The sequence below is a fragment of the Silurus meridionalis genome, chromosome 6, assembly GCF_014805685.1.
Source record: "Silurus meridionalis isolate SWU-2019-XX chromosome 6, ASM1480568v1, whole genome shotgun sequence".
Lineage (NCBI taxonomy): Eukaryota > Metazoa > Chordata > Actinopteri > Siluriformes > Siluridae > Silurus > Silurus meridionalis.
Window position 1 is genome coordinate 26,777,636 of NC_060889.1, and position 23,081 is coordinate 26,800,716.

A 23,081-nucleotide genomic window follows, 5' to 3' on the forward strand; every position below is an offset into this window, starting at 1 on the left:
CAGGTGCTAAAGACTTTTTACACTTGCACAATTGAGAGCGTTCTGACGGCTTCCTGGTTTGGGAACAGCACCATGCAGGACAGGCGAGCCCTCCAGAGGGTTGTGCGTTCAGCTGAACGTACCATCCACAATGAGCTCCCTGACCTGCAGGACATCTACAGCATGCTGTGCCGGACCAAGGCAAGGAAAATTATGAAGGACCTCAGCCATCCCAACAATGGACTCTTTTCTTTGTTGCATTCAGAGAAACACTTCCGCTCCCTGAAAGCGGACACAGAGAGGAGGAGCTTCTTCCCGCAGGCCATTCGGAGTTTGGACCAGGAAACACCCAGGATCTAAAAGCTGGTCCACTCTCTCCATTGTCACACTTTTTCTGCGAATATTCCTCTTTTCGCACTATGACAATTTAAACTCTGGACTGTCACTTTAGCTCTGGACTCGCACAGCACAGTGCACTTTATTTTTTATACCACACCATACCACACAAGGACACTTTAAGGACAACCACATAAACCACCTTAAATTGTTTACCGATTTACTGTTTACTGCTATAAGCATATTTTGTATATACACCTTTTTTTCTCATATACTGTATATCTTTATATATTCTTATATTTTATATAGTTTTATACTTTATTTATCTGCCTTCTTTTTCTTTGTTTTATTTTTCTCCCCATCCTATTCCCTCATGCCAGACCGTCATAAAAAGCATTTCACTGCATGTCATACCAGCATTTTTAGAAAGACTTTTGAAGATTAGCCCAAACTCTGGGTGCCACCATCTCTCAGGACCTGAAGTGGGACAATAATATTGACTCCATTGCTAAAAAGGCCCAGAGGTTGTACTTCCTTCGCCAACTAAGGAAATTCAACCTGCCACAGGAGCTGCGGAAACAGTTCTACTCGGCCATCATTGAGTCTGTCCTGTGTACATCTGTTATGGTCTGGTTTAGTTTAGTATCTCCTAAATCAGCCATCAAGAGGCTACAGCGGACGGTCAGGACTGCTGAGAGGATTATAGGTGCCCCACTGCCCAATCTCCAAGATCTTTACTCATCCAGAGTGGAGAAAAGGGCTACGAAAACCACTTTGGACCCCATACAACAAGCCCACTCGCTCTTTAAACTGTTGCTTTCTGGTCGGCGCTACAGAACACCATCCCCCAGAACAGCCAGGCACATAAACAGTTTTTTCCCGAAGGCTATAATCAGCATGAACAATTAAAATATTTACACATTGTCCATCATAACTGACACATTTATACATAGAATCCAATGGCACATTTGTAAACTGCACACTTGCAAATAACATCTGTACAAACAATATTTTTCTCTGTATATGCATTATTTAACTGTCTGGTTTACTATTCTGTTACATAATGTTTGTACTTTCTCCTGCACTGAAAACTCCTGATGCCAAGTCAAATTCCTTGTGTGTTTAAGCAAACTTGGTAATAAAGCTATTTCTGATTCTGATTTAAATATTAACCAAAGCTCCTGTAGATGACTAGATGTTACCACATAATAGCTCCACTTACCCAGCTAACCACCCATGTCTGTCATATGTTGTCAGTAGTATTCCCCTAGATCTAGAGCTGTACCTCCTGCATAAACCCCAAATGACTTTTTCAAAAGGTAAGTTTAATGATAATCTAGGGTTAGTCCACCCTAAAACACATGAAATATTTTGGTATTTAAATATTTGTATTGTGTTTTGTTATGCTTTGCTATTTTTGGTTATTCTCTTTAGATGGTAATGGTTGTGGGCAATGTTAATGTCGAAGGAGGTGTTGATGTTGGGTCCTCAGAGATCTGAGCAGATCTGAACTACATTCTGGTAAATGTGGTACAAGAAATAATAGCTTTAACCACTCTGCTATAAATTCTCTCTTAGACACGTTCTCTTAAGTAACATTTAAGTGGTCGAGTGTGTTGTAACATATGAATTAAATAATAAAAAAAAAAAAAAAGGTTTAACATACATGTACTGCTTATATGATCATCTTACAAGTGGGTCATCTGTAGGTCACCACACCTGTGGGTCGTTCTGGTCTCCGATTGTGGTGGCATTCTGTCAGATAAGTTAATCATATAAGCATATAAGCTTTTACATTTGTTACACATTTGCTGTGTGGGTGGGAATTATATAAACCCAGATACAGAATCATAATGAGTCAGATATTCTTGGACCTGCACTGACTGTTGTTAACATTAAACCTGAGAAATATATGCTAGTAAATAATACAATAGGGAATATGAAGAGTATGTCTATTCTAAAAGAAATCACTCTAAAGCCCAAAGGCTTCTGTGTTTCAGCACAGGGCATTTTAGACAGATGTGCAGAGAAAATGACAGCAGAAATTGAACAGGTAAGACAATAAAATATGTGTTTATGAGATTTGCTAATCAATGCATTGTGTTTTTATTGACATTGTACACAGTGTCCCAACTTTTATGGAATTGAGGTTGTACATTCATTTTATAAAACCTTACAAAATATGTACAAATAATTTACAAATAATTTGCCAGACCAGAACAAACACCAGGACAAATGATTATTATAAGCTTTATTAATATTAACCTAATAAACTGTCTATTTGTAAAAGTCTATTTGTGACTGTCACAGAGCTAAATGTAGCACCAAGTTATAACTAGCGAGGTAAAGTTTGTCACAACAAACTTTAATATTGGTTTGACAAATGCAGTGTGAACCTTTTTCATAAACTTGAAGATAGTTTGAAGTTGCAATTTGTATTTTTATATATCTATCTATTATTGTTGCTAGCACATGAGCTGTTAAACCATAGCAATTTAAAGGCATTTGCTAGCCTTCCGCTTTTTTAAAAAGAAAACATGCACAGGTTTTGTGAAATGACCTCTGTTTTTTGAATGTGTGATGCTGTTCTGTTGTACAGGGTTTGCAGAAACACTATCATGAAGTTCTTAATGTCTCCTCTGCTGATTCCCACAGAATGGGATTAAAACCCATCACCTTCGTTCGTCAGGTAAAGCCAATATTCACTTTGACCGGTCAAAGTTTATAGTGATATTAACCTTTTCTGTTCTAGACTGTCTATCCAGCATGTACAGTCTTTTCATCAGTTGCTGGATAAGTTTAACCTAATGTCTTTCAAAAGTTAAAACTAAACTAAACAGGATTCGTGCTTTCAGCTAAATTCCTGCTCTAACCTGATAAAACAACTAAGGGAATGGTATTTATAGAACATTTACTCAGTATCACTGTGAAGTTTTTAAATGTGATGTAATGAGGACTGTGTGATGACTGTGGTGTAGGTCCTGGCTACTTGTTCCTACCCTCTCTTCTGAACGATGAGAGTTTACCTTTGGATGCAAGAGAGAGGGCACAAAGGATTCTGGAAGAATGTGAAGGAGGAAGCATAGGTGATTTGTTTAAATAACCTTTATAGCATATCTCCTCATTACAGCAGTATTTTACAGATTAGAATAGTTAAGCAATATCCGAAATGTGTTAATGTTGATAATCAAAAAAAGCTCATGAAAGAATGGCAAAGTATGACATGCACTCCTACATTCATTATGTTTCTCTAAATCAATATATATCTTTAAAAACGCAATGTGTAGTTTTGAAAATACTTTTTTTTTACATTACAGTAAATTAAAAAAATGTTTACAGTATCTTAGGAATACTTTGACTTGTATTATTGAATTATTGAATAATGAATTGGATTTGGATTTCTTTCTTTGAATCAGACTCCTTATAACTCCACAAATTATCCATAACTCGCTAAGTAGTTAAACTCATAAATATGTGTGTGTGTGTGTGTGTGTGTGTGTGTGTGTGTGTGTGTGTGTGTGTGTATATATATATATATATATATATATATATATACACGAATATTTTTACACAAAATATTACACAAATATTATTTATTGATATTCTCTATTATTTATTAATATTATTTATTATTAATTATTATTATTATGATTATTATTAGTAGTAGTAGTAGTAGTAGTAGTAGTTGTAGTTGTAATTTGTTTTAGTTTGTGTGTCGTCCTTATATTACCAGGATCATACACTTTTGCACGTGGGATAAAAAAGTTCAGAGATTCCATATGTAAATTTATCACCAAACGTGATGGTGTTGTTCCTGATCCTGACAACATCTACATCACAAGTGGATCCCAGACATCCCTTATAGTGAGAAACACCAAAACAATAGGCACAGATTCAAATAATACATTTAATACTGTAAAAAAAAAAGCCACTAAATAATGTTTTTTTCTGTAGATGTTAATGAAAATGCTGGTTCATAGTGGGGGTTCTCTGAAGACCGGAGTTCTTACTCCTGTACCAGCCCACACCACCTTTAACATGGCAGTGGCAGGTCAGGGTGGACTTGTGGTGCCGTACTACCTGTGTGAGGAACAGGGGTGGGCGGTAAAACTCGAAGAACTGCACCGCGCTCTGCACACAGCCAGGGGGCAGTGCAACCCAATGGTGTTATACATTATCAATCCAAGTCTTACAGGTAATACAAAATATTAATAATATTGGCATAGTGGCATTTTTTTTATTGACTATGTGTTATTAATCAAAGCTGTTGGTAAAAATGAGCAGAAAAGACCAAGATTCATTGAGGTCTATAGCACAAAATGAGACAGACATGAAGTAAAGTATTAAATAAATGAATAAAAATAAAAACCATGATCAAACTTAACACAATTAAACCTTTACAGGAACAAAAGACAGTCATTTTCATCACTCTCTAGAGCTCTTTAACCATTGTCTTTACCCAAAGTTGCATTGCTACATGTTTCAGGCCATGTGCAGAGTAAGGACTCGATTGCCGAAGTGATTCGCTTTGCTGCAGACGAAAGGCTCTTCTTAATGGTAGACGAGGTAGCAGTCTTTTATAAAAGAGAATTTCATACAAATGTATCATTCACACAATTTATTTCATACATTAAAGAGTAACTTGTATTATTAACACTAAATTTTGTGTACTGTACATATGATCAACTAGGACATTTTTGGAGAATATTTCGAACATAAATGCCGTTTTTTGACAGGTGCATCAGGATAATGTGTATGGGAAAGAGACTGAGTTTTATTCCTACAGAAGAGTGCTGTCTGAAATGGGACTCCCGTACTCCAGCACCGTAGAGCTAGCCTCCTTTAATTCCATCTCCAAGAGTGTCATGGGAGAGTAAGTATATATATTTATATACACTACAATGCTAAATAATGTATATCTCATGTTTAGATTTAAAGCATGGCTCTAGGGATTAGTGTTTATTCAGCTACACAGACATTAGGTCAGCCTCTGATGTAGGATGAGGAGGACTGGGGTTCAGTAAGATCTTTTACCTCAACCTTAACACACAGTGTCTTCATGGAGCTGGTTTTGTGCACAAGGACATTGTCATGCTGAAACATGTTTAAACCTTTTAGTTCCAGTGAAGAGCTTAATTCTACAGCATACAAAACCCTATGTATACGAGTGTGCTCTTTCAAATTTGTGGAAACAGTTTGGGGAATGAGCACTAAAGGGGTGTTTATGATGATACGTCCATAAACATGTACATAAAAAAAAATAACCAATTTTCTTTTTTATATACCCTTTTTTTTCTTACAAATAACATAAACTCCATAGTTACAGGGTTTTTGACAAAACAATTGTATTTTACATTTAAAATACTCTACTACAAAAATGTACCAGCCATGCATCTTCTACTTACAAAAAACATAAACATATAAACAAAAAAATAAATTAGTAAAGACAAATAATAATAATAATAATTTATATTTAATAATAATTATTAATATATATAAATATTATTAATAATTTATAATTTATATATATATGGTCTAAATGTATAAACTTTAGGAAGTTTATAATATAAGGAATTATAATATATTCGGTGTGTTATAAGAAATTAAAATACAATTACTTTTTTAAAATAACACTAAGCAAAAATATGTAGACCTTTCATTGTTATTATTATTATTATTATTATTATTATTATTATTATTATTATTATTATTATTATTATATTAGTTACTTTGAATGACTTGTTACTATAGAAATTATATGTTATATAGTCCATTAATATGCATTAAACCTGTGGAGCTGTCAGAGCTTCGAACTAATCACAAATTAATCAGTTATATTAAAGGAATTTAAAGGAATTAAAATAAAATAAATAAATGATGTATTTATATATTACTGAATTGTATCCAATTCACCTTTGAACTTAAAATTTTATCTAAAAATTTACTTACATTTTTCAACATCTAAATGTTTAAATTTAGAATTAGGCTTTATAATAATAAAATAATAAAATAAATAAATAAATAAATAAATAAATAAATCTGACAACTGATCTTCTTATGTGGTCAGGTGTGGTCTGCGTGGAGGCTATTTGGAGTTGGTGAACCTTGACACTTTAGTGATTCCGTACGTCCAGAAGTTCTTCAACACGCATTCGTGCGGATCATTGATGGGGCAGATTGGTGTGGATTTGATGGTTGATCCTCCACAACCCACACAGCCTTCGTATGAACTCTACACTCAAGTGTGTTATATTAAAACGTAATCAATCGTTTTTTACTAGAATTTTCTTTCAAACTTTTAAAAATAAATTGTTCTTATTTTAAACTGTACTTTCCAGGAGGTTCAATCAATTAAGAGCACAATAAGAAATAACGCCCAGAAGATTGTGGAGGTTCTCAATGGCCTACCTGGAATAAGCTGCCAGCCAGTAAATGGAGGAATTTTTGCCTTCCCACGTTTGCATTTGCCCCCATCTGCAATAAAACATGCCAAGGTAAAAGATTTCTAGCAACACTAATTACACTTAACCAATGATCTATATTTTGCTAAAACTTGCTCTCATTTAATTTATAACTTGCCTTCTTGTGCTACCAGAGTCTCTCATTCAATAATTTACAAGAAAACTTTCTTTTAAAATCTCGTGTATCATTTAAATAACAGAAGGTTGAAAGAAACAGGCCAGATGAAAGATTTATAACAAAATGCTCAAATATAGAAAAGTGCCTAACTAGTATCTGCACTAATGGCTAAAGAATTTACTAATTACTATTCAGTTCTGAATAGTTTATAGTTCAAAGTTTTTACTGTATGTGTATTATTCGGTCAGCAGGGCTGTAAATGACCTGATTTAGAAAACTTACTTTTCTTCTTTCCATGAGCTTCAGAAAATTAGAATGATATGATATTCGGATATATGTGTGACACCAGACACCTTAGATTTGAAGTGAAGTGTATAAAGTCATCTGCGTCTGGCTGTTATGCTGTTACACAATTAGGATATGATCTGCAGTATTTCCACATACAGGAGAAGCAGCTGGAGCCAGACTTGCTGTATTGTTTGTATCTGCTGGAGGATGAAGGCTTGTGCGTGGAAGCTGGTTGTGTACACGGACAAAAAGAGGGAACATATCACATCAGGTGGGAATAAATAAATTAAATATGGACAAAAGTTTCTAAAGATTTGTATTGTTCTTATTTAAATGTCCCATTCCACATCTAGTCTTTATTTGCTGTTATAATAAACTACAGTCGAGTGGATGTTCTGCTAGATTTGGAGTGAGGTTATGGAGATTTGTGCTCATTGAGCCACAAGTCAGGCACTGAAGCAGGGTGAGGAGGCCTGGGGTGCAGTCAGCGTTCCATTTTATTCCAAATGTGTCCGATAGGTTTAATTTTAGAGCTCTATAGAATCCCATTTAATATCTTCCACTCCAACACTCCATGTAAATATCTTCTTGAAGCTGGCTTTGTGTACAGGGGTAATGTCACGCTTGAACAAGTTTGGGTTTAATAGTTTCAGTGCAAAATCAATTACAGCATCCTAAAAGATCTTATACAATTGTTTGCCTCCAATATTGTGGTAGCACTTCAGGGATGAATCACATATAGTTGGAAAGGTCTGTTTCAATACTTTTGTCCGTATAGTGTTTGTATATATATATATACTGTATTTTTCAGACTATAAGCCGCTACTTTTTCCCACGTTTTGAACCCCAAACAAAACGTAGAAATGAGCATCAGAACATAATAAGGACATATTCCTCAGTCTTGCACACATGCAGTAATAGCGGAAAAATGCTGCGGCAGGCTGTTCCCAAAATACCGCTCTACTCTTGAAGGAGCCACAACACATTTCCCCTGTTACACCGTGTAACAGACACTGTCTTTCATTAAAACCTGTGCAAAGTTCATTAGTTTCAGTGTAGACAGGTGCGGCTTAATAATGTTCAAAATAAAAATATTTGTAAAATTCTGTGGGTGCGGCTTATATATGGGTGCGCTTTATAGTCCGGAAATTACGGTATGCATTTTTAATATAATCTGAAGAAATTTAAGCAAACAGGCTCTATTTTGTTTAGAGACTCCCAATAGTGAACCAATCTGTGATAAGCTGTGGTCAGTATTTTTTAGTACTCATCCATTTACTTTTTTTCCTAAAGGATTTGCCTGGCGACTCCAGAGAAGACCATGACCAACGTTCTGAAGAGACTGAAAAAATTCCATCTTTACTTCATCAGTGTGTTTCCCTGAACAGCCGCATTATCATAAACCATTAAAGAAAAATAAAACATAATGTTCATCTTATTAAAGTGTTTCCACTGAAAATAGTCTCTGGATCTGTATTTAGGGATGGTAACAAAATTTCAATATTTAAATCCATATTTAATATTTGTGTCAATTCAGAGCCCTGTTGCTTCTGGCGACTTTCTGGGATGCAAATTACCATGTTGCCAGGTCTGCATGAAATCCACTCAACTCTTATTAAGAAACTGCCACACCATTATGTTTTACTGTTCAACACTTATATTTTAGCATTAATTATGATCAAATACATGTAATATTGTTTTTTGATTGATCTTTTGATATGGTAATGAGCTCAGGAAGAACTGAAATGAAATAAATACAAAAAAAAAAATCCTCAGTTCAGTGGCAAGTACATAAAGATATAAAAACACAAACAGACAAACAAAAAAAAAAAAACCATTTCACACAGCCAACATGTGTCGGCCAACAATAAATAAAAAGCTCATACTTGGATAATCCCAGTGCAAATAGTTTCAAGTTTTCTTAACATAGATTCAGGAAATAAAGAATAGTGTGCATTTTATTTTGCATATAGATGAAAACTCATACACTGTTATATCACCTGTTATGCTTTTTGATTAAATGGATGTCACAATTATCTATCTTGGTCATTAAAATGCCACTGTTTCTGCAGTGCTTCACAGTTATGAACAATTTATTTTATGCATGTAATCAGTGTAGCCATGTGTAGAATGTCTGAATATCCAACACCCACTGAATACACACTGAATATATGATTTTTTTAATTAACACAAGACAGAATGATGGGACAAAGTGCAAGTTTTCTATAATTTAGCTATAAAACGTGTCGTCATTCCACATCACTGCAGTCTGCATTGTTAGCATCCGGCTCTGTGCTGTTCAGAAGGTCCACTAATAAAGAGAGGAGCTGGCCGTCCTGAATTCTGTTCTCTTCCACAATACAGTCAGAGGTTAAAGGTTGGAGGTTACGGTGTAGCATAACCTGTAGAGACGTCCGCAAGGGCCACAGCAGCTCCCAGCTCTGAGCAGACAGTTCCCACTGTATGAGAGAACGGCCCGGCATGATGACCTCGACCCGATCACCATACGCTGCAAACAAGAGAGATAGAGAGAAAAAAAAAGGTATTAAACAGGTTTGTGTAGGTGTCCAACTCTGTCTGCTCTTCTCACACTCACTCTTTTCTCGTTCCCTTTTTGCATTTTGATTGATCATCTCAGGCAAAGAATGCGAATTCAAAACGAGTGGTGTATTCCCGAAGCAAAGGAATAAGATCCAAACAGAGAACAAATAGTCATCTTGCACTTTCTCTCTTGTTCTCAGTGTCTATGCACCTTTCACTTTTACTCTCTGTATAAGTCTCTCTGCTTGTGTATCTCACACTCTTGGTGTAAATCTCTTTCTCTCAGTTCTCTATGTGTGCCTGTATATCTTACTTTCTGTGTGAATGTGCATCTCTCTTTGTCGGGTGTGTGTGTGTGTGTGTGTGTGTGTGTGTGTGTGCGCGCGAGCAAGTGTGTGTGTATGTTTTACCACGCTCGATCAGGTTACAGTCAGTGAGGAGGAGAAGGGCCAGAGGATGGACTGCAGAAGAGTCTCTGATAAAGACGCAGCCGTTCGATTTAACTCCAGAGAAGACCATGACCAACGTTCTGAAGAGACTGAAAAATTCCATCTTTACTTCATCAGTGTGTTTCCCTGAACAGCCGCATTATCATAAACCATTAAAGAAAAATAAAACATAATGTTCATCTTATTAAAGTGCTTCCACTGAAAATAGTCTCTGGATCTGTATTTAGGGATGGTAACAAAATTTCAATATTTAAATCCATATTTAATATTTGTGTCAATTCAGAGTCCTGTTGCTTCTGGCGACTTTCTGGGATGCAAATTACCATGTTGCCAGGTCTGCATGAAATCCACTCAACTCTTATTAAGAAACTGCAACACCATTATGTTTTACGGTTCAACACTTATATTTTAGCATTAATTATGATCAAATACATGTAATATTGTTTTTTGATTTATCTTTTGATATGGTAATGAGCTCAGGAAGAACTGAAATGAAATAAATACAAAAAAAAAAATCCTCAGTTCAGTGGCAAGTACATAAAGATATAAAAACACAAACAAACAAAAAAAAAAAAAAAAAAACATTTCACACAGCCAACATGTGTCGGCCAACAATAAATAAAAAGCTCATACTTGGATAATCCCAGTGCAAATAGTTTCAAGTTTTCTTAACATAGATTCAGGAAATAAAGAATAGTGTGCATTTTATTTTGCATATAGATGAAAACTCATACACTGTTATATCACCTGTTATGCTTTTTGATTAAATGGATGTCACAATTATCTATCTTGGTCATTAAAATGCCACTGTCTCTGCAGTGCTTCACAGTTATGAACAATTTATTTTATGCATGTAATCAGTGTAGCCATGTGTAGAATGTCTGAATATCCAACACCCACTGAATACACACTGAATATATGATTTTTTTAATTAACACAAGACAGAATGATGGGACAAAGTGCAAGTTTTCTATAATTTAGCTATAAAACGTGTCGTCATTCCACATCACTGCAGTCTGCATTGTTAGCATCCGGCTCTGTGCTGTTCAGAAGGTCCACTAATAAAGAGAGGAGCTGGCCGTCCTGAATTCTGTTCTCTTCCACACTACAGTCAGAGGTTAAAGGTTGGAGGTTACGGTGTAGCATAACCTGTAGAGACGTCCGCAAGGGCCACAGCAGCTCCCAGCTCTGAGCAGACAGTTCCCACTGTATGAGAGAACGGCCCGGCATGATGACCTCGACCCGATCACCATACGCTGCAAACAAGAGAGAGAGAGAGAGAAAAAAAGGTATTAAACAGGTTTGTGTAGGTGTCAACTCTGTCTGCTCTTCTCACACTCACTCTTTTCTCGTTCCCTTTTTGCATTTTGATTGATCATCTCAGGCAAAGAATGCGAATTCAAAACGAGTGGTGTATTCCCGAAGCAAAGGAATAAGATCCAAACAGAGAACAAATAGTCATCTTGCACTTTCTCTCTTGTTCTCAGTGTCTATGCACCTTTCACTTTTACTCTCTGTATAAGTCTCTCTGCTTGTGTATCTCACACTCTTGGTGTAAATCTCTTTCTCTCAGTTCTCTATGTGTGCCTGTATATCTTACTTTCTGTGTGAATGTGCATCTCTCTTTGTCGGGTGTGTGTGTGTGTGTGTGTGTGTGTGTGTGTGTGTGCGCGCGAGCAAGTGTGTGTGTATGTTTTACCACGCTCGATCAGGTTACAGTCAGTGAGGAGGAGAAGGGCCAGAGGATGGACTGCAGAAGAGTCTCTGATAAAGACGCAGCCGTTCGATTTAACTGCAGAGAAAAACGTGAGCCAGCGACTGGGAAGCTTTCGCTCAGTCCTGAATAAAAAAAAATAATTGAAAAAATTAAATAAATAAAATACCACACACTTCTTAATGATATTTTTTATTTTAAATCTCACAGCCTTCACGTGTTTTTAAATAACTGTTTGGCTCAAATCTAACCATCTAATATGTATAGTGTTGTTGCAGGGTGCAGATTGGTTACCTGTTGACGGAGGAGCGGTGAAGTAACACAGATCCACTGCGAGTGCGGTAACACAGGTCGTTGGGACGAAACCTGCCTCCTTTGCTTACAACGCCTCTCCTCACCTGAAAATGATGAGCATGACAAGGCCTGGATACTGAATACAGAAGCTTTAGTGTAATTTAAGCACACTGTGGTGATGCCCCTCTGTGAGATAAAGTTTATTATGAGGCTAAAACATTTCCTTTTCTCTCTGATAATGGCATCTGACAGCCTGATGTTTTTTTAAACTGTACTTCAATTACTTGGTGTGTTAATATTCAAAATTCTTCACACGATCAAAACAATCACTGCATGAATCCTAGAAGGCTTTCTTCAACCACTTTTGCTCACCACATCATACTGTGTATGTATAGTGTGTGTGTGCCTTTATAAATAAATTGTCTAAAAGACCAACAATATCTGACAATCGAAGAATTTCAGTTATTTAAATGTGCTACAACTGGTGTGTGTGTGTGTGTGTGTGTGTGTTTAGATACCTGGATGAGGTTGGGGTAAAACCCGGCCAGCAGCACAGCTTTTAGAAGTTCCTCCTGGTTTCTGTGCTGATTGAGCAGTGAGGAAGGGCGGAGACACTCAGCAGAGTGTGTGACCAGCGCCGCCTCGGTCAGATTCTCACTGAACTGCTGAGTTAAACCTGAGCAAGGACACACACACACACACACACACACACACACACACACACACACACACACACACACACACACACACACACACACACTATAGTATTAACATCACATGATTATTTATAGAAATGCAAAATATAAATCACAATGTTAACCACAAAGTCCAGGGGGGACTTTGCATACTAGTATAACTAGTACAAAAGTATGCTAAGGAGAAATTCCCCATGCGCTCCTTAATAAGCAGCCACTATAAGCTTTAAAATGTCAAAATTATAGATAGTTAAAGCTTTTAGAAGTACACTTTTATACATAAACACTCTAATTTAAGGTTCTATATAGTTATAATAAGCGGGCGGGGGCTTATTTAAATTCATTTTTTAATCCAATTAATCGATAATAATAATAATAATCGTCGATTTTAATCGATTATCAAAATAATCATTAGTTCCACACCTTAGATTCTGAACATATATTGAAATATTTCTCTGCACATCTGGTAGATGATAAACTGCATTTCACTGCAGTTTCCCTGTACTTCACAATGACAAAGATGTATCTATTTATAGATACAGTGAATCTACAGGTGTCTAAGCCCTGATCCTAATGAACCCTTTGGTTATTGTAAAATTATTAAAGCAGCTACTAATTATATTAACCATGTGCGTAGGGAGCAGGGACGTTCCTAAAATGTGATTGTGGTTTTCCAGGAGCAACATTGAAACCTGTACCCTATAGTACCAAGTGATGTGCTGAATGCAAGCGACTTGACTTGCCATGTATAAAACGTAGACTGGCCGCAGAAAGACTGTGCGAGTCTAAATATTCCTGCCGGTCGCGTCTGTCATGCAGCTCTTTATAAATCTGTACTGCTTTACTGAACACTAGGTAATCACTGCAGCTGGAGCCACTCAGAGCCTCTTTAGCCTGCTGGGACAGAAAGACAGAATTATAAATAACAGATTGAAGTCAATTTTAATAAGTATATTGTTGAGGTCAATTTTATTATATAACTCTTTTAAATGTTTGTATGGTTCAGTACAGAAACCAAGCCGAACTTGCAACATTTGATTCCAATAAAACCATCCAAAAGTGTGAGTGTGAGATCACATTGACCCAAACGGAACATTCATGGGTGTGTGTGTGTGACCTTGTTGATTGCGGTGCGGTTTTGAAGACTGTTGTGGAATGGGTCTCGGGTCAGACAGGCCGCCACAGACAGCATAGGCAGAACACAGCGGAAAACAGTGGAAAGAACTAGGAGCTTCCCCAGGCGGGGGTCACATGACATACATGCCACACGCTCCCCCAGCGGAGTCAGACACTCCGAGCTGTCCAACACGCCTATAGAGAAAGAAGGAGAGACACTTGTTGAGGACTCAAACTTAAACATGGTCCAAATTTGGAGTGTCGTATCACAAATGTGCGACCTCACCGATATCTTGCAGCGTCCTCACGGCTTCCCTCACTGCTCCTTGCTCTGGAGAATCCAACACTTGGGACAGGAAATCTACAGCCTATATTTCAACATAATTTAAAATAAATAAATGGTACAAAAAAGTACATTTACATCAAACACCCCCCTTTCCAGAGGTTTTTGGTACAGCCCACAGCACTTACTTTACTCTGAGGACTGTGGATCTTAGCTTGAACCACCAGGCTCTCCAGGGGGGTGCGGAGAATCTCTGGGATGGGAAACAAGGACATGGTGTCTAGTTTTTTCTGAGGAAACAAATGATAGGCGTGGCCAGGTTGGCATCGGCCCGCCCTCCCTCGTCGCTGGATGACGTTTGAGCGAGAAATCCAGACCGTATCTAAACATGAGACCTGTGCAGAAGGAATTTCAGGATTATTTCGAACCAATCTGCATTGTACAATCATTCACTCTCTTTCCATCTTTCAAATACAAATACCAATTTAATTACTGTGCTTGAGTTATGAACATGCAAGCCATGAATCTCCTCTTCACTCTCCCTGGTCTCACCTTAGTTCTTGGATCGTAACTCTGCTCTTTCTGAGTGCCCAGGTCCACTACGTGCACGATGTCATCGATGGTGATGGACGTCTCGGCGATGTTAGTTGCCAGGACAATTTTGCGGCGGCCCTCTGGAGGACGTTTAAATACAACCTGCTGGTCAGCCACAGACATGCTTGAGTGCACTGAGAGGACAAACATAAAAAGAAAGAAAGTAATGCAGAGTGTGCATTAATTCAGGAAATAGTGGTTCAGTGGTTCTTTTGTGTTGTTTTAACTTAGTATTTTACTTCCCCTAAAATTGTGGGAATGCAAAATTTACACTCGACTGTATATTTTTTAGGGTTTAGAAAAGTATTAAGCTGCTACAAGACAGAGTATATTTAATCTAGAAAGAAATAATCAGTGTTAAACTGAGGTAGAAAAACAAGGAACAGATGAACTGAAGTAATGAACCACTATAATACACACATGGTAGAATGAGCTGTGAGCCCAATTTGAAGGCCTTTTTCTCCTCCAGCTTCTGTTGCACAGCTGTAATATCTTGCCAGCCAGGCAGAAAACACAACACTGCACCTGGACAGCCCAGATATAGAGAGAAAGAAGACACAAAGTTCCACAGGTATCAGGCTAAAATGGTTGTACGGTTAAGCTAATGTTTAAGAGATGAAATAAAAAGGTATATGTGTGGTGGTTAAGTTCACCTGGCTCTCCATTAGTGTGAATGTGATCAATCACATCGGCCACTAACTCGAGATCAGTTGTTGGATCATCCGGGTCCTTCTTAAAATACACAAACCGTAAATAAATAAATAAATGAATATACTGTTAGTGTTTATGTATATCCTTCTCCTGCTTCTCAACTTCATGTTTCTCTCCTGTATATCTGTCTCACATACTTATCTAATCTCAAGTTATATCATCAGGCTTACTCTCCATTTTCTTACTTATACAGTAAAAAAAATTAAAAAACACATTGTGTTGGTCCACTTTTTCTGCCAAAACATTTCTGACCTGTCGAGCATTAACAGCATGAACTTTTTCAGCAGTTTGAGCTACTGGAGCTCGTCTGTTGGATCGGACCACACGGAACAGCCTTCGCTCCTCACGTGCATCAATAAGTCTCAGCCACTTAAGTCTCACCACTGTTCCTTCCTTGGAGCACTTTTGATAGATACTGACCACTGCAGACCAGAAACATCCCACAAGAGCTGCGGTTATATAGCCGCTTTGACCCAGACGTCTAGACGTCACAATTTGTCAAACTCGTTTAAATTCTTACACTCACCCATTTATCCTGCTTCTAACATCAATGTTGTATATCCCACCTATTAACAGGTGCCATGATGAAGAAGTATCAGTGTTATTCACTTCACAAATCATAATGTTATGACTGGTCTATATAGACATAGATATATAGATACACACATATATCTTTATAGATATAGATATATAGATACTGCATGTCTCACTCTCCTTTTATATCATTTGAACCAGTCACATCCATCCCTTTCTCACCTGTAAATGTCTCAATTTCCTATATTATCTCTCTCATGCATGTTTCTTACCTGTTTTCTTGTCTCACCTATTTCCTTTTTCTCACCTGTATATTTGACTTACTCTCCCTTTTCCCTCCTGTATATCTGTCTCACTTCCCTTCTTTCTCACCCATATAACCGTCTTAGTCTTTTTCCTTTCCTTCTGACCATTGCTCATAGCAGCATCTTTTCAGTCACCTGGATGTTTGCCTTCTTTGTTGGTCTACCCATCTCCCTCAGCACCTCCTCCAGGTACCTCTGTTTCACAGGGTGCATGAAGCCGGGGATGTGAAACACTGGACACTCATCAAAGTAGGAAGAAAGACGTTGTGTGTCTCCGCTGGCACTCATGAGGACCACACGCAGTTCAGGATTGTGGGTAAGGGCACGACGCAGCAGGGCCAGCAGCACATCAGTGTTCACGTCTCGCTCATGCACTTCGTCTACTACCACATGGCTAATGCCACGCAGCAACGGATTCGACTGCAGCTTCCTCAGCAGGACGCCAACGGTTAGGAACAGAAGCGAGCCACTGCTAGCCTCTGGGGGACGAGATTCTAAACGGACCTTCAGAGAGGATAAAAAATACACTTTGTAGTATTTCTCATTAGTCCTACCATACACTGTAAATACACCTCACCTGAAAAGATGTATAATCATAATATACCTGATAGCCGACGAAAGGTCGAAGGATGGGGCCCATCTCATTGGCAACACGCTCAGCCACAGAGACCGCGCTTATCCTGCGCGGCTGTGTTACCAAAACGTTGCAGTGAGCCCCAGCTCCGCCTCTCACTCGGTCCTCCAACAGAAAGCGTGGGATCCGTGTCGTCTTCCCACAACCCGTCTCTCCAGCAACCACCACCACCCGCGACGCCTGCACTGCCTCCACCAGACATGCACGATGAGAGTCTACAGGAAGCTCTGCCCCCCGAGCTGGTCCCGCCCTCTCCCACTGCCTCAGAATGTTGTCACTCAGGAGCTGAGCCTCCTCAGGGTTCAGGGGGTGATACGGCTTGCCAGTGATTGCATTGAGCACAGGATCCTTTGTGCCATCTTCTTCATCGTCCTCATTAAAAGAGGAAGACTGTCTCTCGTCAGCTCGCTCTTTACACAGTTTCCGCACTCCCTCTTCCACTGGATACTAATTAATAACAAATCATTTTTTTTGTCATTTAAACTTTTCCAATTTTAAGGTTAAGAAATTAGTACTCAGTATAATTAATTTAAATGTATAATTTTAACAACAAAAAAAAGAACAGATTACAAATATATTGACCCATCCTACAGTTTCTTCATACAAGCTTCTCTCATTGCACAACAGTAAACAAACAAACAAACATTAAAGACCTGCGTTAAATAATCTCTAATCCTGTACTTCAGATCATCAGGGATCTCCATGAGACACGGCCTCCTCTCTCGCTCTCCTGCCTCCCTCACCTCCGCTTGGTTGTACATGGCATGCGTGAGAGGATTATTCTGCTCATCCAGCAGATCCAGTTCCTAAAAGCATAACAAGAACATCAAGCTTTCACAGAATTATTTTTTAATTTCTGAACTTGGCCTTTTAAACTGTAGCTCGGTCCAAAATATTACCCCTATTACATTAAATAATGTCTACGTGTCCCACAATGTCTATGGGGACAGATATCACAGGCGGAGACATTCTGTCAGTGCACAGAACTGATTCTCTGGCATGTGGTGCAATAAACAGAATTGAACAAAGCAAACAAACCATGTACTTGAGTTAAAGTAGAGATACACTGGGCAAAATGTTACTCCAGTAAAAATGTCCCTTTAAACTTTCAGTGAAAGTATAAAAGTATTTGCGCCCTCAACTGTACTATGATTTATTATGGCTATAATGTCTTATAATTTTTCAGGTGCCGTGGCAAGTTAGTCAAGAGATTCTTTATCAATTATTCGTCTCAAAATGAACTGTATGTTGGTGCTAGCTGGTTCTGGCTTGAATAACACCCTTTGGTGAGCCACACCATGACCCAACATCACCCACCCCCACCCCTCCTTTCTAAGTGCTCCGAGTCATGACCAGGTTCATTCACCGTGACATGATCTAATAATTGATGCGATCCTGCAAATGAGCGGTTGAAGAAGAAGAAGAAGAAAAAAAAAAAAGGTAAAATGCTGCCCCCTAGTCAGCTGCATAGTCAATCAAAACAAGCTTAAAAATACTTGTATATTTCTTTCACTAATTATCTGACAAACACAATTCTAAACACCTTAAGTCTGAGGCAGGCAAGTGCTGCTGCTCTCGTTTCAGCCTCCAGTCTGCGGCGGCCGTGGGCAATAAATTTCATCTCCTCGGGCCAACGCAGTGTGAGTTCACACTCCTTCACCTTCCCTCCAACTGTCCTGTAGTGCAGCAGTTCCTGTGGAACACAACAAAAAATGTCAATAAAAGAAAGAGAGCAAGGACAGGAAATGTATAAAACCATGTGACCTGACCTCAAAATGCCAGCAAATGATATATTTATTTACCCTCCATGAACTTAGAATCCCAAAGAAATGATTAATTAAAATGATTAATTAAAATGTTTTTAAATTATTAACTATGACATCATACCTATATTAATTACATTCGTTTAAATGAATGTCATTGAATTCTTAATGTGAAGTTGTCTGAAGGATTGATTATAGAAAACCAATCCTCTTTAGTACAGCTGCATGCAGGACCGTCCCAGATGGTGATTATTTTACAACAGCAGCACATTCCCATACGTCTGTTCAGTTCCCAAATATTAATAATAACCAGCATGCTCCGGTAACTTACGTTGACACTACCAGACGTTGTGGCCACTTGAATAACCCTGACCAGAAGAGCCTTCGGTTTTGAGAAGATGGACAGTGCCTCCGAGACTTTCGGATCCTCTTTTACCGCTCTGCACCCAATATACAATAAATATACTTAAAACAAGCACACGAGAGCTCAAAACAAATCTTGGACTAAATGTAAAAAATAATTTGGGGACTTAAAAATAAATAAAAAAATATTACATATAAAATAAATAAAAAATTTAAATTAATAAACAAACGGATGTTTTTTGATAAAAAAAAAAATTCAATAAATATTTGACTTATAAAAAAAAAAATGAACGATTCTAAAATTCACACAAGATTTTCCTTTAAGTTTAATAATAAAAATATAATTTTTTAATAATAAAAGCATATACAAGCCTATCTTCTTCTTCTTCTTCGGCTGCTCCCATTAGGGGTCGCCACAGCGGATCATCCGTCTCCATACCACCCTGTCCTCTACATCTGCCTCTTTCACACCAACTACCTGCATGTCTTCCCTCACCACATCCATGAATCTCCTCCTTGGCCTTCCTCTTTTCCTCCTACCTGGTGGCTCCATCTTCAGCATTCTTCTACCAATATAATTCATGTCCCTTCTCTGCACATGTCCAAACCATCTCAATCTCGCCTCCCTCACCTTGTCACCAAAACATGCTACATCTGCTGTCCCTCTAATAAACTCATTTCTAATCTTGTCCATCCTCGTCACTCCCAACGAAATAATACACACTGTTTAACTGCAATAATAACAATAACAGTTATAATTAATACCAATAATTTAAAACCGTGCAATATGTCTGGCAGCATAACTACTTACTCTTTTTTTCTTCTTTTCTATTTATACATTGTGTTGTGTGTATACTTTATACTGTATTATGTCTCCATTATTTTATATATTTGCACATTTCTTTTTCTTTGCTGCTGTAACAGAAACATTTCCCCACTGTGGGACAAATGAAGGTTTATCTTTAAAAAAAAAAAATAAAAAAAAAAATAAAATAAAATAAAAGCCCAAAGTTGTGGTTTAAGCATATAAACAGCGTACTCCAGGCTTTCTGCAGCCCTTCTCATCCTGTTGCTTGTGGTTCTTCGTAGCTCGTTGCCTTTACGCTCATTTGGGTCTTTGTCTGTGTCCTCCCTGAGAGATGAGCGCCATCCATTTTCCTGCAATGATCTCTGTGTGGGAACCTGGTTTCTTGGACCCAGAACTCCCAGTTCCTGTTCACACAAAGCACCTGTATTTAGCAATCAGTCAAAGAAATGCCTGAAGTTTAAACATTTACTTTTTTCATGCTACTTTTTACACTTGGGTGTGTTCTGAAAAATGTTTAGGATTTCCCCAAAGGATTTATTGATTCTCAATGTATTTAATTGCACTGCTTATCAAATATAAATAGTAAATTCTTTCAATAAACATGATAGTAAAGCTTTATCTTTAATTCCAAAACTTACTAAGTGCAATGCTTCTTTTAGCGGATTTTTTGTTTTATGCATACTTTTTTTCAGAATGAAAGGGGCGGGGCCTCAACTCACTCTCAGCCTATGGCAGGCAGCTGCTGCTGCGCGTCGCTCCGCCTCCTGCTTCCGTGCTCCAAATCCCTCTACTTCGATCCTTTCAGGCCACAACAGTGTAACTGTTGCCCTCTAACACAACATCAAAGGAAATCTCATGAAAGGTTCTATTTATAATATTAAGAGACATTAATTATAGATTTGAATGAATAAGTAGAGTTGTAGGGGTTTACTCTGTATCTACCTTAATATCTCCATCTGTGCATTTATACTGGATATAGCGAGAGATATTCGACTGTCTCAGGGATCTAGACAGAACTGAATGTAGGAGATTTTTTGGCTCAGGAAAATCCATGAGGAAATCAGGTTGGTCTGTTGAACAAACACAATCGAGCTTTAGGTGATGCATCACCTCGCAAATGCACATGACTTTAAACACTAATAAATATTCAGTAGAAAATTTTAATTTCTCTTTAATCTTTCACCACAGACAAGACATCGTGGATTTGGGAAATCAGGAGTAATAAAAAAACAACAACAACAACAACAACAACAACAGAAAACCCGTTGTTTTGTGTTCATCCTCGAGAGAAAGTAGTCCCACGTCAAGAGAGACAAAATGATGCAGACTCACAAATACATTTTCAATTAATGTTGTTGCCAATAGCTGCACTTAGATTAAATAATAAACAGAGGTATTACGGTTTAAAAATAAGTCACTGTGCATCATCTGGATGGATACCACACTTACAGTTCAAGATACAAATTAATATTCGACTGAAGCAGGAAACAAGTTTGTTGGTTTTAATTTCTGCTCTTCCTAAAAACCATTTGATTACAACATGGTAAATAACTGATGCTCACATTTTGCCCTTGCTTATAAAAATATATATTTTTTTACTCTTGAACTCTTGGGGGAATTGAATGTGCCCTGCTGAAAAACAAGAAAGAGTATATAAACAGTATATACCTGAATAGTATTAGAGCTTTAAAATTAATCAGATTATTAAAACATCCATTTATCAATGCGAGGAACATGATAACACTGAAAACCCTTTGGTTGTGTTATCTGTAACTGTTGTGCATCACTACACAATGGCACCGGTACTGGAACTAACAGTGTTTTTGCTATATACTGTATGCAGTATAGGCTCCTTCAATTTTCAACAAGTTTAAACCATAGGCCTGAAATCAGAGCTCATTTGCATTTCACATTTAAACATTCTGTTCGATGAACAGGTGAATGAAACTTCTGAGGTGTGAGAACATGTTTTTTACATTTATCTCATTCATGCAACTGAGCATCTATGGGGATAAGGGCCTTGTTTAGGGGCCCAGGAATGGCAGCTTGGTTTGGCTGGGATTTGAACTCACGACCTTTGGATCCTAAATTCAATGCCATAATCACTGTTACCACCTCCACAAGTTAGACACAGCATGGATGAAAGAAGAGTTTCCCCTCATCTCTACATTTTTAATTTTTGGATATTCGAAAAATCTTTATAAATTGCACTAAACAGCACATAAGACAAAGACAGAGAGCACAGAGCAAAGTTTCTCATACAATACCCCATGTTCACCCATGGTCATTATTAAAAATAAGCAGAACATTGACACTAGATTTTTACATAACTCTACATGCAGGGGTGCACTACATTTCCAATAGGAAGTAATCTGGGACTAGGGGTGTATGAGAGGAGGTATGGAGCCGGTGTCATGCGGGCTTGTAACACTACCTGTGTGGTTGTCAGGGGCAGTTTCTCCGCGGCTGGGAGCAGTTCCAGCTCGGGTCCTGTATAGGCTCGTACCGCTCCAGTCCAGACCGGTTCTACATCCGATATCCAAGGTTTTTCTCCCAAGGTTGTACAGAGTCCGAAGACGCATGATGGAGCTACAGTGCGCCGCCATATTTACACAAAACACTCTGCTTCGTCGCCTCAGCGAGTAAACCGCTCTGCTCAGCAGCGCCATCTGTCGGAGCGGCATAAAAACAGCGCTATTTCCTCATGCTGATGATGCCGACATGCAGAAACCCCAAACACACACGTCTTTTTTTAATCAAACATTTTACAAAATATTTTATACAACAACCATTAGCACAACCCAAAACGATTACCAAAATGCTGTGGTACACTTTCATTCTGAATTATCATCAAACTCAAGAAATCATTGCAGAATCATATTGGAATTTACATGATGTCCTAAAAGTCCCTATTAGTGTCCAGTTGCCAAAAGTGTTCCATTGGTCCTTAATGGTATCAGACATAACATGCCACCAGCTGAGACCCACAACACCCATATATAAAATATAACTTTCAATAGTCTAATCTTCTTGATCATTGTCATGCTGGAAGACCAGTCCACTACCCATCTTCAGTCTTCTGGCTGAGGCCAGGA

The 23,081-nt window shown here is 38.0% G+C and overlaps 2 protein-coding genes and 1 long non-coding RNA gene across 4 annotated transcripts; 1 reads left to right on the forward strand and 2 right to left on the reverse strand.

Moving 5' to 3' along the window:
- The first annotated feature begins 1,522 nt into the window (after window positions 1-1,522).
- LOC124387814 (alanine aminotransferase 2) lies at window positions 1,523-8,989 on the forward strand. Its single transcript, XM_046852415.1, is given in 14 exon segments — window positions 1,523-1,634; window positions 1,750-1,836; window positions 2,316-2,368; window positions 2,915-3,004; window positions 3,294-3,315; window positions 3,318-3,401; window positions 4,049-4,179; window positions 4,270-4,510; window positions 4,802-4,881; window positions 5,052-5,188; window positions 6,383-6,557; window positions 6,654-6,809; window positions 7,341-7,453; window positions 8,476-8,989. Coding segments are annotated over 12 exon segments (1,341 nt in total). The 5' UTR covers window positions 1,523-1,634; window positions 1,750-1,836; window positions 2,316-2,347; the 3' UTR covers window positions 8,567-8,989.
- Window positions 8,990-9,122: 133 nt separating this feature from the next.
- LOC124387825 lies at window positions 9,123-10,228 on the reverse strand. Its single transcript, XR_006926230.1, has 2 exons — window positions 10,134-10,228; window positions 9,123-9,691 (listed from the first exon to the last, which is right to left on the reverse strand). It is a non-coding gene; the product is annotated as an uncharacterized LOC124387825 (long non-coding RNA).
- Window positions 10,229-10,859: 631 nt separating this feature from the next.
- dhx30 (DEAH (Asp-Glu-Ala-His) box helicase 30) lies at window positions 10,860-22,617 on the reverse strand. Of its 2 annotated transcripts, none has more exons than XM_046852397.1 (20): window positions 22,421-22,617; window positions 20,929-21,056; window positions 20,706-20,816; window positions 20,218-20,390; window positions 19,147-19,255; window positions 18,596-18,745; window positions 17,706-17,858; window positions 17,023-17,499; window positions 16,554-16,922; window positions 15,522-15,597; window positions 15,289-15,393; window positions 14,827-15,002; window positions 14,463-14,669; window positions 14,278-14,359; window positions 13,993-14,186; window positions 13,619-13,769; window positions 12,699-12,856; window positions 12,181-12,284; window positions 11,872-12,011; window positions 10,860-11,428 (listed from the first exon to the last, which is right to left on the reverse strand). In XM_046852397.1, the coding sequence occupies exons 1-20, from the start codon at window positions 22,590-22,592 to the stop codon at window positions 11,169-11,171; spliced, it is 3,495 nt and encodes a 1,164-aa protein (XP_046708353.1). In that variant the 5' UTR covers window positions 22,593-22,617; the 3' UTR covers window positions 10,860-11,168. The 2 variants fall into 2 exon arrangements, with proteins under 2 accessions (XP_046708353.1, XP_046708351.1); XM_046852395.1 differs by having other exon boundaries at window positions 15,522-15,600; window positions 22,421-22,616.
- Between the last annotated feature and the right edge of the window lie 464 nt (window positions 22,618-23,081).